The sequence below is a fragment of the Rhamphochromis longiceps genome, linkage group LG1 (assembly GCF_057381845.1).
Source record: "Rhamphochromis longiceps isolate RC_006_pf linkage group LG1, R_longiceps_female_GT1.1, whole genome shotgun sequence".
Classification (NCBI taxonomy): domain Eukaryota; kingdom Metazoa; phylum Chordata; class Actinopteri; order Cichliformes; family Cichlidae; genus Rhamphochromis; species Rhamphochromis longiceps.
This window is the reverse complement of record NC_140557.1, coordinates 14,225,560-14,243,397: the sequence shown is the minus strand read 5'-3', so window position 1 is coordinate 14,243,397 and position 17,838 is coordinate 14,225,560. Positions and strand designations below refer to the sequence as shown.

Sequence of the window (17,838 nt, the reverse complement as noted above, 5' to 3'; positions counted from 1 at the left end):
TACATGTAATGCCCTAAATCTGATTTTTTTAGGCTTTAATACAGCAGTTTTATTCCATTTTACTTATTTAGTAATTATTAAGCTTTTATTGAATTGTGTAGCTTCAATGTTTTTTAAACTATATATATCTGTAAATATTTGTTTTCAACATAGCTCTACCCATGAATCATATATTGGTAACTTTCCTGTCCTGGGTTTGCAACGTAAAAATGAAAAAGCCAATAACACTCTAGAGTTGAAACTTTGATTTTCCAAGTATTTCAGTAAAGGCTTATGGGAGTAAGGGACTGTTTCTGGAGTTTCAGTGAATGAAAGTGTCTGCCAATCTGTCAAACTGAAAGTTCTCACTGCAGTAAATACTCTTACTTTCTCACAAACTGTTCTAAATTTTGTTGGTGAAAACTCACTCAGTCAGATCCTAAACCCCCTCCCCCTTGTATTTGTCTGAAACGTGGTCATAAGTTCTGGGTCTCAGGGTTACTGAGTTCATATGCCAGTGTGTTTTTGTGTTAGCAGATTATAACTGTGTCTGCGGCAAAGGTTCAAATTCTCCTTAAAGCGTTTTAAACATTTCCTTTGTATTCGGTAGGTACTCCAAAAGCTGCAAGAACTAGAGGAAGCCAGTGTTTGAAGTTAAAATAAAATCCTGGTTACATTCCCTCTGGGTGCCCACTCTTTTATGTGGTCTTTTTTTTTTTTTTTTGCAGATGCAAACATAGTTGTCTCTCTAGTTTTTCCCTCTTGATTAATTCCCTCACTTCCATTCTGATAGTTTCAGCAATCTTCCTCAAGGAATTTATTCAGTCCTTTTATTGAAGATATTATTGCTTAGATATTAAACATGATTGAGACGAGGATTTTTATTCTCTCACTGATAAATTCAAAAGTTTTCACAAAAAGTAGCCCACAATGCAAATCTCAGTTGTTCTTGGGTTTCTTTAGATCATGGCACACTGTAAAATGTAATATTGTGTTTAATTAAAAATATTAAATGGGCTGAACTCAATTTTTATCAATTTGTTATTAGAACTCGATTTAAATAAGTTACCAGTACTTTTTATGCAAAAATGCTGATAAACTCAATTTATTTGAGTTGTCTAAACTTAGAAAAACTAAGTAAGCTGGAAGTTTTGCTTCTCAGGGCGGAAGGATGAAAAATGTGTTTTGAAAATGCCACATGACTACCTCCTCCTCCCTCTCGGATCAGTCCACATGTTCATGGTGCCAGCATTTGTTATGGGATATGTTGAGCAAACCTGGAGAAGCGTCAGCTCAAGAGATTATTGTCATTGCTGTGAATCTTTACCTGATACACTGACTTGGTGAGTAAATGTTTACTCTTATTCAAACTGATTTTGCGGCTTCTCTTAGTTTAGCACCAGGTTTATAATCTTGCTAGCTAGTTAGTGTTAGCCTAGCGTTGCTGCTGCCGCTGGGGTCATGTTACTTAAAAATTAACACAACAGCCTTAAAAACCTTACATAAAACTGTGTCGGTGAAATTTTCTGTTGATTGTTTGAAATAAAAAAAAGTGAGATAAGAGCCCAGACAAAATTCTTTGGGAGGTGCAGCCGTTAGGGGTGGGGGTATTTTCAATCCATAGCCATAACCAACTAACTAACTAACTAACTAACTAACTAACTAACTAACTATATATCATGTTTAACCTGAGTAGCAAAAGAGTGCAGGGGGGTTGAAAAGAATAGCCAGAAGTTAGCTGTGCTCCCGGACTCTATCGAGCCTTGACCTCCCGGTCAGCTGCTGGTGGATAACAGAGCTCTCCGAAAACGTGGAAGCACTTTTGCAAATATGTGATATTTTGATAAATGAAGTAGATATTTCAGCATTACACATAAAAAATGTTTTAAGAAAGCAATTAAGTTCATGTTCCAAAAAATATGATTGTTTGCTTGCAGGACACCAGGAGAGATGAGTCCTCCGTCACAGATAGTGTGGTCAGTGAAGATGGTCGCCTGCAGGTTCAAGCTCATTGCATCTCCAACCCACATCCACTGCCACTGTACTTAAGGGAAGTTAAAGACTTTCTTCTGCACCTACATTTGGATCACATCGATCCATGATAGTCATTCAGGCAGTAATGCCTGGACTGGAAACAAGCATCCTTAAAACATTACAACATTCCAGCTCATGTGTTGGAATGAAAAACAAATGTGTTGTTTAAATCAGAGACTGCACTTGTGACAGAACAATAAATATTTTATTTTGATTATATAAGTAATGTAAGTACAAAACAGACTTGTGGTAGGCCTAAACTTATTTTCAGAATAATTACATCTGAGACTTTGTTTCATTGTGAGATTATAACAGTGATATAACAGTGTTGTTCAGCAGAACAGTGTCCAGTATGTTGGCTGTTATACTTGGTTGTGTTTGAAAATAAAAGTTGGGCTGATTTTAACATCATTACAAAAAGTTTTGTTAATTATTTTTAATCATATTCAGGTTACCACAAATTGTTTTTTCATTTAGTTGAACTTGAAATGTTTGTCAGTAGGTAAACAATTAGTCAAAGGAGCTTGCAAAGAAAAGCGTCTGGACTTCTTTAAGTTACTTGAAGACGTTTCACCTCTCATCCGAGAAGCTTCTTCAGTTCTAAGGTCAAATGGTGGAGAGTCCCAGATATAAACCTAGTGGGAGTGACCCCCCACAGAGGGACAAAAGGACCCCCTGATGATCCTCTAATCGCCTGAGCCAGATGGCTTCTTTCACTCCTCTTTCAAACCAAAGAAAGAGGAGTGAAAGAAGCCATCTATGTCCACTGTGAGCGACCATCTTTGAACAGAGGTGGTGGTTTACGACACCAACTCTCTGCCATCTATAATCCAGTTTTGAGATCCCTTCCCAGACGCCTTAACGCCCACTCACATCCTGGGCCACCTGATCTCAGGAATTCGCATGATAAGGTGGGGCCAGGTTTCACAATGAACTCACCCAAAACTCTGGCTGATTGGGACCCACACCCAGTTTCACACCTTGGCTCAGGCGATTAGAGGATCATCAGGGGGTCCTTTTGTTCCTCTGTGGGGGGTCACTCCCACTAGGTTTATATCTGGGACTCTCCACCATTTGACCTTAGAACTGAAGAAGCTTCTCGGATGAGAGGTGAAACGTCTTCAAGTAACTTAAAGAAGTCCAGACGCTTTTCTTTGCAAGCTCCTTTGACTACGATGACCTGGATGACTGAGAACCTTCACAGACGTAAACAATTAGTATTGTACAGTCAGAAATATCAAGTTATTCTTAATACTGCAGACTTGCAATGAATAAGTTGTCCTAACAGTCATCTTAAGTAAGCTTTACTTAGTTTTTTTGAGGCAACGAGTTTCCTCAATTGTTTTGAGTTCTGGGAACTAACAAGGCTGTACAGTGTACTCAAAATGAGTAAGTTGCCCTAACTTGGTCATCTTACGTAAACTTGATCCAATTTTCTTGAGTTCTGGGAACAAATGAGCCTGTATAGAGTACTCAAAATAAATAAGTTGTCCTAATTTAGTCATTTTTAGCTTAGCTTTACTCAATTTTTTTTGAGGCAACGAGTTTCCTCAATTTTTTTGAGTTCTGGGAACTAATTAGATTTTACAGTGCATGATGTGCTGCTTTTTGATATCTTTTAAATTACTAGTTTGTTAGACAGGTTCTATTTATGTAATTTCTTTTTTTCAACAGATTTGGCAGGGATTTTGAACTGAGATTTCCCAAAAATGTGGTTAATCATATTTTTCAGGAAAGGTCGCATCAAGCTGAGGAACATACAAGTGGAGCCAACTCAACTCAAGCAGCTTGAACATTATAGGCCTTTTTAATATCCTGCCAATTTCAAAGTTACATACGAGTAGCAGGAACAATGAAGACAGCAAAAGTGTCTAGGAATTCTAGTTTAACACTAAACACTTTTTCATCAATCAGAGGGTATATTCCTTTGTAATTGTTGTAGTAATCCTCCTCACCTTTGTTGTTGTTTTTTTCTTGTGACACATTGATGGTGGTAGAGTTAAACATCTCCTGGAGGACAGAATGTTCAGACCAGCATTGTTTCAATGTGTTGTTTACCTGCTGCAAAAATCACAAAGAAGCACATAGTAGCATTCCCGGTAAGACCCAGTAAAGTGTGAACTTGTATAAATAATTGATCCTGTGTTAACTTCTAAAGTTGTTGAGACACATAATGGACCCCAATCTGTACAAATATACACATTCTTAACTCACTCAAAACCAAATATAATTCTAACCAGATCTGAAGTTAGTTTGGTTTTTCACCTTATTATTATTTCAAACTTAATCTCAAAAATGACATAAAATCATTCCATTTCACTGATGGATCGACAGGCCAAGATACAACTAATAAAATACATGTGGACAGAGGTTGTTAAGGAAAATGTTCTAAAACACTTCTTCAGTAAAGACTCCGAGAAGAGAAACACACAGAACTTCTTGCTAGCAAGGGCAAGGCCAGACTGAGACTCGCGCTGAGCTTTGCCCTGGTCTTTATTTATACTTCAGTGGTGCGTGTGTGTGTGTGTGTGTGTGTGTGTGTGTGTGTGTGTGTGTGTGTGTGTGTGTGTGTGTGTGTGTGTGTGTGTGTGTGTGTGAGATCAAAGGGTCAGAATGTGACCCCATAAACAACTTCCCTTAACCTGCTGGTCTGGAAAATCCAACAGTTCATCTATATGTAAAGAAGCACTTAAACTAAAACAGACATAGCTATGTTAATCCTGCCGTAAAACAATAAAACAAGGTACGAACTCTCATGCTCCCAGGACGTGGGGGTGCATTCCTGGAGTGCACACCAAGCCTGCAGCCTGTTAGAGATCACACACAATTGATTATATGCCTCTAAGTATACATGGTTGAATATTTCCTAATACAAATAACTACATGCAGTATTCTATCATATGCAAACTTATATCACTAAAAGATTATACTGACTACTAAATACAATTTTCCATTGACAGAGGTCAAATGAAAACTTCAAGATTCTAATGACTAGAGATGAGAGCATGTGGGGGTATATTTGATTGGTTTTTAGGTGTTTAATTGGAACTTTAGGATTATAATTCCTTAATGTAGCTTATCATTATCACTGAGTAACAGATTAAGTGATCTCCATCAGTATAATTTATTATTTATGTGTGATGTTGATGACACCCATAAACACACCCACAGTGTGAACAAAGTGAGGCTTATGCGTAACAAGGCTGAAATGGCTGCCTGTAGTCCAATCAGTAGTGCTGTTGGTGAAAGACAAAAGTCCTCCATAACTCTTCCTTGGCTGAGGTTAGTAGATTTAATACTTGTTAAGTCTAATTGTTGAATGTTGTCATTGTGTTTCTTAAATTTGTCTTGGTTCAAACTGTAGGATCAAAGCCATTCCTTTGTTTCTGACCACCTCTCCAGCCACTCTGTGCTGGGGGAGGTTTTACTGCAGATACATTCTATCTGGAAGATCTGTTTCTTGTGTTGTAGCTTCCTGCTTTTATGACCCTTTTGGTGAGCAGGAGGTCACATACACACACACACGCACACACATTCTCACACACTCACCCAAACACACACATGGACACACATAGACACACACACGTTCTTGCACATGCATACAAGTGCCTACACATACACACATAGTGCCTTGTCTTTGTAATCAAGAGGGGTCTTACGAGGGGAGGTGCTTTTGCTGTGATGTGTATTGTAACAGTTTGTCAATAAATAGCTGCGAGGGAAGCTGCTCTTTGAAGGATTTGGGCTATGGGACAGGTGAGGAGTGTGAGCTCCAAGAGCTGCTTTTTGACTCTAAACTAGCGGGGCATGTGGAAACATAGACCCAACAATACTTGATAAAGCATTTTAATCTAGATCACATACAGAAAAAAACAAACAAAAATAAAAACATTTAATATGGAGTCATCTTTGAATTTGCATCAATGCCTGCACAAATCAAACCACTCAAAATAAAAATTAAAAAAAGATTGTTTGCAAATTTTAACAAGCTGCTGTAAGGAAGTATTCCTCCAACAAGAGATCTGTCAGTTTAAATATTCAAATTAAATATACAAGTCCTTCAAGAAGGAAATTCAACATGGAGATGTTGGTAATTCTCAGTTAGCTGTATCTACAATTTGAAGAAAATTCAATCAAAGTGGAAAAGGTATTAAGGCGAAACTATACAGGTGGACATGGGAAGATGTGTAGGACATGGAAATATGCTTTGAAAATAGAAAAACAAGCACAACAGGAAAATGAAAAATGAATGGGCAAAAATTGTAGTCAAATTTGTGAGAGAACTGTAAGATATGGGCTAAATGGATTTACATACAAAAAAGCCAAACAAAACCAGTACTAACACCTAAACAAGAGAAAACAAGCTTGTAATGGGCTAAAGAAACAGTCACTGAGTGCAGATGATTGGATTAAAGTGATGTTTAGTCATGAATCACGCATCTACATTTGTCATGGAGATGACACAATTCCAGTAAAACTGAATGCCTGACGTAAACACGTGAATTTCCCCATTCATTTATGTAATGAGTCAGCATGTGGTAAAAGTCCAAGGGAGATGGCAACCACCACCACCACAACCTCCACAACAACCACCACAACAACTACAACCACATTTTATTTTTTTTACAGATACTAGTATTTTTTTTATTTGACTCTATGCGTCTATCTCTGTGCCGCTTTAAGACTGAACCCCCCCATCCTGTGGAGCTAATAAAGGATTATTTCATCTTATCATGTCTTATCTGAACCACAGTTATCATTATTGCAAATCCCCTAAGAGTCATAGTCCATCATCTCTTAAAACAGATGCGTATGAAATGACATAATTAAACAGGTCATTGTCTGCCCTTATCACAAGGCACAACAATTCTGCAATGTTCACTTTTGTTAAGGCATTTGTTTGAATTTGCACTTACATTTACATCACAGATCATACAAGATTATTCACATAAGACATAATATGATCCTATATATGTTGGGTCTGTGTTTCCACAAGCCCCGGTAATTCTAGAGACTTATTCATCATGAAGAAAACAAGACAGTCGATCGATCAATTATTTGCGCAAGGGAGGCCTCGTCTGTGTCCACCACGAAAATGACCTCTAGATCTGACCTCCACCTGCTGCCTTTTATTGAGAGACAGTTCACACAAAACACGTCAGAACAAAGCCACGCCCCCTTGGTTCCAAGACAAGGCATTGTATGTATATGTGTGAACTTCTGTATCTAAGTAAGTGTGTGTGTGCGTGTGTGTGCGTGTGTGTGTGTGTGTGTGTGTGTGTGTGTGTGTGTGTGTGTGTGTCAGACCTGCTGACCAAAGGGTCGTAAACGCAGGAAGCTTACATCAAAAGCACAAGGATGTGTCTGTGATAAAAGACTACAGCTCCCCACCTAGAACCTCGAGAATCTGGGGGGAAGGACAGTGAAATTTCTTTCATCAGAGTTAAAACAATGTACAAATGGTAAACATAAAAATGACAAACATTTAACAATTCACTCTAACAATATACAAAGCTTTCTCATTTTTAGCTTGATTCACTCATTTCATTGAATATTAATGTCTGTAATAGAATCTGTGGATGTCATAATGAAGCAAAGATTTGTATAATAATATCTGAAGGTATATTTAAAGGTGACCTAGTCAGAGCTAACTTTACAGCCTAAAATACATGTTCTTTCAGAGGTAAAAGAACATGTATAGTGGAAAGGGAATGTCAAACATGAGCACACAAACTCACAAATGTTCAAGCACACAACTGCAGGGGTGTCACATATCCTTATCAAAGAGGCATTGTGAAGGAAGTCAGGCTAGGTAAACTCAGAAGGAAGGAATTCTTTCAGAGTATCAAAAAACAAAACAGAAAAAAACGTAATAGGTGTTTTGGTTGTGTCACTTTTAGTTTCTTACTGGGATTCTTGGAGTGCTCACTGAGTAACAGATTAAGTGATCTCCCTCAAGAAACAAAAGGGTATAAATTAAATGAAATAAAGCTTATCATGTGATTTTCTTTTTTTATGGTTATAGTATTGCCGTCAGACTCTCACTATATTCTTACTCTCAGTTACTGTTTTACAAAGTTGGGGAGCTGCATATGTATAAAATTTTGCTATTGCACAATATTATGAGTTAAGAAAATCTGCTGTGTAATTCAAAGCAGTACCTTTTTAAAGCTTCTGCTCAATAGATTTCATGAAGCTAGAACTTCGCCTTAACCCATCCCCCTTCTCATGTAGAGCTGTCCAATCACATTTGGGAACCTCCCACCAGAGGAGTTACTCAGTCTCATGGAGATTTTTGTTTTTTCCCCCCCAATTTTCATCAGACATTTCTGCTCTACTTCACTGAACTTAGCTTAACATAATTTGCGTGTTCACAATACTGCACCTGGGTTTGGAAAAGCTGCATTCAAGGTACATGGACCAACATTGAGGTTTTTGTTTTCTTCAAGTAAGTTAAGTAAGTTAAAACATGTTTTTTAAATGTGCATTTCTTTATAATCATGTATTACATAGTATGTGATAGTGGTGATGCAGAGCTACTGTTAAATGTAATTACATTCAAGCAATTCTTTCCTACAATTTGTATTTAAATATTATCACTGAGTGTCAGAGTAAGACACATTTCCGCTCCCCCCATTCTTTTTATAATGTTTGACTTACTGCCGGTCTGTACCAGTTCTCCTAGTATGACTAAGTTGGAGTCTATGTTTACAATAGTAATATATTCACAGTTTTTCCCAGTTAAAAAGCATATGAAGCATATGAGCTGATCATTACTGCACTAAAGAGCACCAAATCCAAATTTTACAAAATCCAAATTTTACAAATCACAAAAAATCACTAAAATTAACCCTTTGACTCTCAAATAGTTAATGAATGTTAAGGATTACAGTTAATACAGCTCTAAGGGACATTTGTTAAAAATTGCTATTTAAAAGCTCCACACAAACAATGCTTACATGCTGAATCACCTTATAATAAACTTAAAATCAACCCAAAACCCTTCTAAAGATATTTCAGTGATCTCTTTAAGGCTGTTATTGAGCTGCTCTATTGATGATTAGTCTAAGATATCACTGCATGAGGTTAATACTGTAGTGAAACTCTTTAAAATCAAAATTTGTGCAATTGAGCCATATCTGTTCCTGGTAATGTAATTAAATCTGTAAGATTATGGGAATCAATTTGTGAACAAATTTAGTTTTGATTTGGCTTTGAGTGGATTTTTAGTGAGCTCTTGTTTCTGAGAGTCACTGTGTATCTTGATGAAAGGGAACATTTACTGCCCATGGAAGAGCATAGTTTTCCCTCTAAACGTTATCATGTCATGATAACAACAAAGATGTGTTTCCTGTAAAAGTTAATGCAAGTGGTCTGTAATGTGTGTCAACACTTATGTTACCTCATAGACCAGTGTGTTGCTATGGATGAAAGTGGAATAAGGAAGAGAAAGGAGTCACAGAATGGCTCCACTGACCTTACCAAAGACAACAAGGAGGTGGTGAAGGCCGTTGCCCTTCAAAAAGATGTAAGTATGAACCAGTGTGCTTGACTTTTATATACATGCAGGTTCCTGAGAACAAGTCTCACTAAATTTTCACACTAAAGGATCATCCTTACCTTTTACAATAATAGAGCCTTGGAACTGAGTACCAGGCAGTACCACAGCAAGCGTCTCTACAGATTAACTCCATAATCATCCACTCAGCAGTGCAATCCAGACGCCTAATAAGCTCCATAAGACCTAAAATAAACTTATGGGAACTGAAAGGTTTTCTCAGGTTAAAATAGGATTATTATGATAGTCGTTGCTCTCATCCTGGAAAAGTCCATTCACACATATTTTCCTGCAGACTTCTGTAATTCTCTTTCTGGCATAAAGAAAAGTCACTGGCTTTGTATCTTTATATCAAGCCCCACCAGATCGCTGTTTATTTTAATAGATTTTTAAGATTTTACCCAATGTTTGCATCCTTATATCCTCAGGTAGGGCCCTTCTGGGAGGCCGTCTCACATTTGAAGCATAAATCTAAAAGTGACCACACCCTAGGCTTTAGAATGACCTACCTGAAGAGATAAGGCTTGGAAAATCAGTTACTTTGGTCTCTTCTTTAAACACATTTTATAGACTTGTTTTTATGTGATATTGCTTTTTTATTGCTTCTTCAATCAATCAATCAATCAATCTTTATTTATAAAGCACTTTTCATACAAAAAAAATGTAGCACAAAGTGCTTTACATGGTTAAAAGCAGCTCACCCCACCCTCCAACTCACTCCCCACACTCTCATTAACATAAACGATGTGAATACACGCATATCTTCTCCCCCCCCACACACACACAAACACGTAATTCTGCTGCGTGTCTTCTTTTATTATATCGGCATTTACAGTCATGGTAAAAGTAACCCTCCATCAATCCTAATTCAAGACAGTAAAAAAAAAAATCCAGTCCTTACCAGGTACTAAAATGATTTAAATAAACATTAAATGAACAACAACACATAGCATATTATACTGTTTCATTATTTATTTACCAAAAACTGAGCCAAAATGCAGAAGCAGTTTGTGGACAAACTAAGTACACCCAATGATTCAGTATCTTGTAGAACCACTTTTATTTGCCATAACTTGAAGTAATTATTATCTTATTGGTCTCTCACATTATTGTGGAGGATTTTTTTTACCTAATTTTCTTTACAATATTGCTTCAGTGCTCTAAAGTTTGTAGGTATTTGTTTATGCAGCTTTTCAATTAGGTTCAAGACTTAGACAGGGAACTTCAGCACCTTGATTAGTTTCTTTTTTTCAGCCACTTTGTTACAGATTTGCTGATGTGTTTGGGGTCATTCTCCTGGCTCATGACTCACTTTTGGTCAAGCTAGCTGTTGGACAGATAAATCTGACTCTAGAATACTTTTGTATACAGGAGTTAGCGGTTGACTAAATGACTACAAGGTGCCCAAGTCCTGTGGCTGAGTCACCCAAACCATTACCCTTCCACTAGTGTGCTAAACATTTGTCAAAAGTTGTTTGTGTTGATATGGTGTGCCTAAAGGACATTTTTACCCTACAATTTCACCTGGCAACCCATGCAACTTGTCAAACTTCAGCTATGCTGCCATGTTCTTTTTAGATACAAAATGCTTTTTCCTTCCTAAAATAAACTTATGGGAACTGAAAGGTTTTCTCAGGTTAAAATAGGATTATGATAGTCGTTGCTCTCATCCTGGAAAAGTCCATTCACACATATTTTCCTGCAGACTTCTGTAATTCTCTTTCTGGCATAAAGAAAAGTCACTGGCTTTGTATCTTTATATCAAGCCCCACCAGATCGCTGTTTATTTTAATAGATCTTTAAGATTTTACCCAATGTTTGCATCCTTATATCCTCAGGTAGGGCCCTTCTGGGAGGGCCCTAAAAGTGACCACACCCTAGGCTTTAGAATGACCTACCTGAAGAGATAAGGCTTGGAAAATCAGTTACTTTGGTCTCTTCTTTAAACACATTTTATAGACTTGTTTTTATGTGATATTGCTTTTATATTGCTTCTTAATTCTGTCTTCTTTTATTATATCGGCATTTACAGTCATGGTAAAAGTAACCCTCCATCAATCCTAATTCAAGCAGCGCTCGCAAAATTTTTCCAGTCGGGCTACCAAAATCTAACTCAGCCCTGCCCGTCGGGCTATCATAGGAAGGAAAATATATGTCTATGCTTTTGCATTCTTTCGCCAATGTAGCTGAGTAATTATGTCATTGGCATCGATGAGCCACTGTCAATATGTGACATATTGAAATTGCGTTTGAATTTGCGCTTGTTTTTTGCTTTCACTTTCATTTTGCAATTGTGCGAACGGTGTGTAGAGAGCAGCAGCACTGATTGGTGAGTGACGATTAATTGCGCACCAATTCCTCTGACATCGTCTTATCACTCATTAGCTTACTATTCAAAAGTGACAAGTGAAATCTCTCGCAGCAAGCTTAAACATGTGAGAGGTTGAGTGTGCAAAGAATCGCTGACCGTTATGTAAGTACGTGTGTAAAAGCAGCAGGATTTACGCTGGTATTTTATTTCTGCTCAGCCAAATAAGACAGGTCAGGGTGAAGAAGGGGCAGCCAAAGAAAAGCTTACCACAAAACGGAAAAGTTAGGACAAATCAGACTATGAGGCAAAAAGAAAGCGCAGCTTTTTTGGTTTCATGGACAAAAGAATTTCTGTGGCTGGAATATGACAAGCTAAATAACATGATGTTCTGCCAGGCGTGTTGTGAGTTTCATTTGATTTCTGAGTCGACAAGCGCCTTTGTTACTGGGACCAGTAATTTTAAGAAAGACCCCATCAGAACCCATGAGAAATGCAAGAAATGCATTATTGCCCAGTCTGCAGTATCTTTCCCAGAACAAACAGCAATTGCAAAAAAACATACTAAAAATAAACCAAGCACAACAAGAACTCCTGAAAAAGCTGTTTAGAACAGCGTGCTATATTGGAAAGAGTGAACTACTATTGGCAAAATTTAGCAGTCTTTGCAAACTTCAAAAAGCAAATGGCCTAGATCTTGGTTCCACTTGCCTCTTACCCGTGACTTCAGTGGAAATTTCAGATTCAGGATCTGACACAGACTGATTCTTACAAGTTCATAGAAATTTCTGTTCAATTTGAACCAAGTATTTGAGTTGATGGTTGTAATTTTTATACAGTTGTTGTGATTTGTATTTTAACATTTTTTTTGATTCATTTTTGTTTCCATTACAATATTATACATTAAAGTATAATATTGTAACGGAAACAAAACATTAAAAAATTGCTTTCTTTTTTATTCGGGCTACTAAATTTATTTTGGGCTACCAAAAACTGAAGAATGCCTGCCCGAATGGCTACCAGAGATTTTGAAATTTTGCGAGCCTTGTCAAGACAGCAAAAAAAATATCCAGTCCTTACCAGGTACTAAAATGATTTAAATAAACATTAAATGAACAAAACACATAGCATATTATACTGTTTCATTATTTATTTACCAAAAACTGAGCCAAAATGCAGAAGCAGTTTGTGGACAAACTAAGTACACCCAATGATTCAGTATCTTGTAGAACCACTTTTATTTGCCATAACTTGAAGTAACTATTATCTTATTAGTCTCTCACATTATTGTGGAGGATTTTTCCACCTAATTTTCTTTACAATATTGCTTCAGTGCTCTAAAGTTTGTAGATATTTGTTTATGCAGCTTTTCAATTAGGTTCAAGACTTAGACAGGGAACTTCAGCACCTTGATTAGTTTCTTTTTTCAGCCACTTTGTTACAGATTTGCTGATGTGTTTGGGGTCATTCTCCTGGTTCATGACTCACTTTTGGCCAAGCTAGCTGTTGGACAGATAAATCTGACTCTAGAATACTTTTGTATACAGGAGTTAGTGGTTGACTAAATGACTACAAGGTGCCTAAGTCACCTAAACCATTACCCTTCCACTAGTGTGCTAAATATTTGTCAAAAGTTGTTTGTGTTGATATGGTGTGTCTAAAGGACATTGTTCCCTAACAATTTCACCTGGCAACCCATGCAACTTTTCAAATTTTAGCTGTGTTGTCATGTTCTTTTTAGATACAAAAGGCTTTGTGTCACGATCTGAGGAGACAGACCGTGCGGTGGTGTGTGTGGTGGACCCCGGTGCGAATACAAGAGAGCAGGTTTCAAACAAAGCAGAAATACTGTGACTAAACTGAACTTAAACTAAACTGGAAGCAGATACTGATAAGCTATGAAGACTAAGAAAATCATGAAGATGACTGTAAAGACTGGCCGTGAGGACATGGAGGGTGGGAACACAGACGACGCAACACAGACTGCATGAAACACAGAGACTAAATACACATGAGGGATGATCAGGGGAAGTGGCCACACATGGGAGCACAGCTGACACACATGAACCTAAAGACAGGACAGGAGAAGTGAAACTAAATACACTGACATTGAATACAGACTTTCAAAGTAAAACAGGAAACATGGAGATTAGACATGACATGAACTAAACATAACCACGCATGACAGGTAGACGCACGAACCAGGGAGACTGAGTACAGGGAGATGACATAAACAACTAAGAAACAAAGGGCTAAACAGCACCCTAGAAATTAACTAGACGAACTAAGCTAAAGCATAAATGAATACAAAAGATACATAAAACTCAACACGGGGTCACACGACCCAGGACCATGACACTTTGTCCTTCCAACCCTTCTACACAAACCATGTTTGTATAGTCTTTTTCAAATCGCACTGTCATGATCCGCAACATTTAACATGCTAGCGGAGGCCTGTGGATTCTGAGATGCAGCTCTTGTTTTTTGGGGGGTCTTTTTTCACCTTAGGGTGAATTTTCTGGAATATTCACTCTTGAAAACATTGGGAAGTGTCTTGAAACCTCAGATTTATTGGTAGTAATAATTGATTCTTTAACATGTTTACTAATGTCTTTCCTTTACAGCATTGTGTTATCAGACACTTGAATGCTTCAGACCCACAACTTGACAATGTTTCTGCTCTTAGAAGTGGTCATACTTGCTGATGATCAGTTAATTGTGTAAAAGTGTATTTGATCATTGGCAGTTGGCTGGTACTCAATTCTCACTGAATGAGGTATACTTAGTTTTCTATTATTATTTTTTTTTATATACTGCTTTTTGAATTTTGGCTTAATTTTTGTTAAATAAATGAAAAAGTATAATGTTTTGTGAAACCATTTTTTTCCTATTATGTTTTGATAAAAAAAAACAATTAGAATTGAAAGAGTGTGTAATTTTTATTTTATTTTTTCATATTGATTGTGTGACATTCCTCCTGTGTTCTTACTGTTAGTGGAATGTAAGCTGAACTAGTTAATTATCTCTTTGGTCCCACGGACACTGGTCAGTGACCTGGATTCAATAACCCCAGGATGTGTCGTTCCTGTTTTTCTTTATTAATCAATACAATATAATAAATATAGTATCAAGTTAGGTTTGCCTTTAGCCAGTTTACATTACTCATGCTGGTTTACTTGTGAAAATGTAATAGGATTAGCCAAATTCTTGGAAAATACTAACTGAAAACTCAGAGGTTGTTGGTTGTTGTGTTGATCTTTGGATCCTCCTCCAAAATTATTATGATGATCTCAGATCAACACCAACAAAGGGATATCAGGGTGTGTGCTGACATGCCTCTGAAACATTGTGGTCAAGGTGGTGTCTTTGAATGTGCAAACTAAAGTGGTGGTCATCCTTTTTATGAAGACGGGACCATACTCTGTATCCTCCCTTACAAGATGCATGCAAGGGTACAAAAGAGAAGAGTCTGCCCCTTTGTTGGACCTCAGATTCAGAATAAAAAATGTGGTTTCACTCTGGTTGAGGAACATTAAACCAGCTCTTTGCTCCTCTCAAGGATACTTGGGAAATTTCTAAACAAGTATAGAGATGACAAGCCTCTCTGTTTTTTTTTTTCATGACTGGGTAAGGCTGTATGAGATCCACAGAAAGATCTGGAACACTTTTGCAGTGATTTAGACAAAGTACAAGTTTAGTGTATTACCCTTATCTCTAGCCTCATCTATCTATAGTGACTAAAAAATGAAATTACCTATAAAAGTGACATTGCTGTTTGTTTTCACATGTTGTGAGATGTGAGGATTTTGCCTTTAATGATAAGGGACTTCTTCATCTTTAATTTAGTCTTTAGCAGCTTACTCTGCCTCACTCAGCGTGGCAATGTAATGATATCTGATTCAACCAGTTCTTGAGTTTGTTAACTGCTGCTGTCAACCAACTTAAAATCAAAATATGACACGGAAATGGTGCATCAACTATTTCCACTATTATTTTATTTATTTATTTATTTATTTATTTTTTTGCCTGTCCCGTTTGGCTCTTTTGCCATCAGAATTATTGTCTAAAGGCAAAGAAAGATGCCCAACGGATTTACTTTACCAAATTGACCATCCCAGCCTTGCCATAATGGTCCATTTGATTCACCTTTTATTGTTTATTTTATTTTCACTTGCTGAATACGGGACAGACTTGACTGGGGGAAAGAAGGGGAGAAAGAAAGAGGGAAAGGGAAACAGCTGAGAAGAGGGACGGGGGAGAAGGGCAAAAGACAAAAACCAACAGAATAAGCAGGAAAAAAAAAGAAAAAGAAAATGCATATATCGATCACCTGGATCACCTGTTGAGAAAGAAAAAAGAAAACAAGCAGAAGAGAACAAGAGTAACAGAATAAACAACATCACAATGATATATGGGAATATGACAGTAAATACAAAATATTAAACATTATTGTGCAGCACATAAGATCAACAGAACACAGTGTGCTTTGAGGTAGGAGCCAAAAAGGGTGTAGTTTGTGGGTGTGATCACCCGTGTGTACTAGAGATGGACCGATCCGATATTACGTATCGGTATCGGTCCGATACTGACCTAAATTACTGGATCGGATATCGGAAAAAAATAAAAAATGTAATCCGATCCATTAAATATCACGAAAGCACCTCACAAAACTTGCAACACGCCGTAACTCACCTCAGAACGTTAGCACGTTGGAGCAGTATGCATCACGTGATAGAGCGGCTGTGGCATGCGGGACCTGTCGGTGGTCTGGATAGCATGTGGAGCTTCGCTAGCAACCCGGCATTTCATCTCCGACAAAGTTATCCCCGAGAGAAGTAAAGCAAGTGTGTAAGTCCATCTCTGAATGTTTGTAAAGCACTCCTGCGTTAAGCTTAACAAACGATATATGGAACGACTGCCTCTTCTCGCTGCTACTTCAATCATGAAACTGCTTAACGATCAGCTGATCGGCTTTTCTGTCGCGAGTCCGTCTCTCTTGTTTGTTTTTGGCCCACTTTGCACCAGAAAGAGGAAACCAGCGGCTGAACAACAGCAGCACGTTTAAGCTTGATCAGCTGTTGTTAGAATGTATTTAATATTACTTTCTACTCGAGGATCTTTTTCTACGTAGCTGACGGCTGGTAACTGTGCAGGGGCGGATCTAGCAAAGTTTAGCCAGGGGGGCCGATAGGGCATTAACAGGGAAAAGGGGGCACAAAGACATACTTTTCTTTCTTATTCTCATTTAAAATGTCTAGCTTTTAATAAATAATTATCCGAATCTTACACCCAAAGTTTTAATTTGATGTAAAATGAATAGAAGTCAATTACTGTATATAGTGACTATTAAGTCTAATATATATACCCTAGTAAGCTATAGTACTTTTTCCTTTGGGAAGGTACCATCTGTGCAGTCTGCAATTTTGTTGAAGAAAGATGTTGAATCTATTTAATATTTCTTGAAAAATAATTGATTTCTGTGCATTTTTTTTTCACACTGCATCAAATTAAGGTTGATTACGTTGATTAAGCATCATGAGGTGGAGTGTGAGGGGTGGTTCCCTATTTTTTATTTATTTATTTTTGTTGTTGCTGGGAGTTGGAACCCTATTAGTTAGGTTGCTTAATATTTACGCTAAGTACTCTTTAAAATACCAGAATAGGGAGGATGGTGTAGGTTTAAGTTTATTAGATTGATCAGTATTGCTGAACTATGAAATATTTTTTTTTTGCATATAGGTATAACAGAATAGCTTTAGTGTAGTTGTTGTTTTAAACTTGAGTATGAACTTATACAAAATGCAGCAAGATATTTAAAAAAAAAACAGTTTTGTTGATTAAAAAACATTATATCGGATTCATATCGGTATCGGCAGATATCCAAATTTATGATATCGGTATCGGTATTGGACATAAAAAAGTGGTATCGTGCCATCTCTAGTGTGTACACCTGTGAGCA

General features: G+C 37.3%; 1 protein-coding gene across 2 annotated transcripts in view; it reads left to right on the top strand.

Annotated features, from left to right (window-relative positions):
• Positions 1-8,305: 8,305 nt before the first annotated feature.
• The window catches only part of LOC146678433 (b(0,+)-type amino acid transporter 1-like), a 42,245-nt gene continuing 32,712 nt past the window's right edge, over positions 8,306-17,838 (top strand). Inside the window, exons 1-2 of one of the 2 annotated variants that reach the window (XM_085390979.1) lie at positions 8,306-8,461; positions 9,423-9,541. In XM_085390979.1, the coding sequence (XP_085247105.1) occupies positions 9,437-9,541 (105 nt within the window). In that variant the 5' untranslated portion in view covers positions 8,306-8,461; positions 9,423-9,436. Of the gene's footprint in view, positions 8,471-9,422; positions 9,542-17,838 lie in introns of both variants that reach the window. The other variant, XM_085390899.1, reaches the window with a different exon arrangement.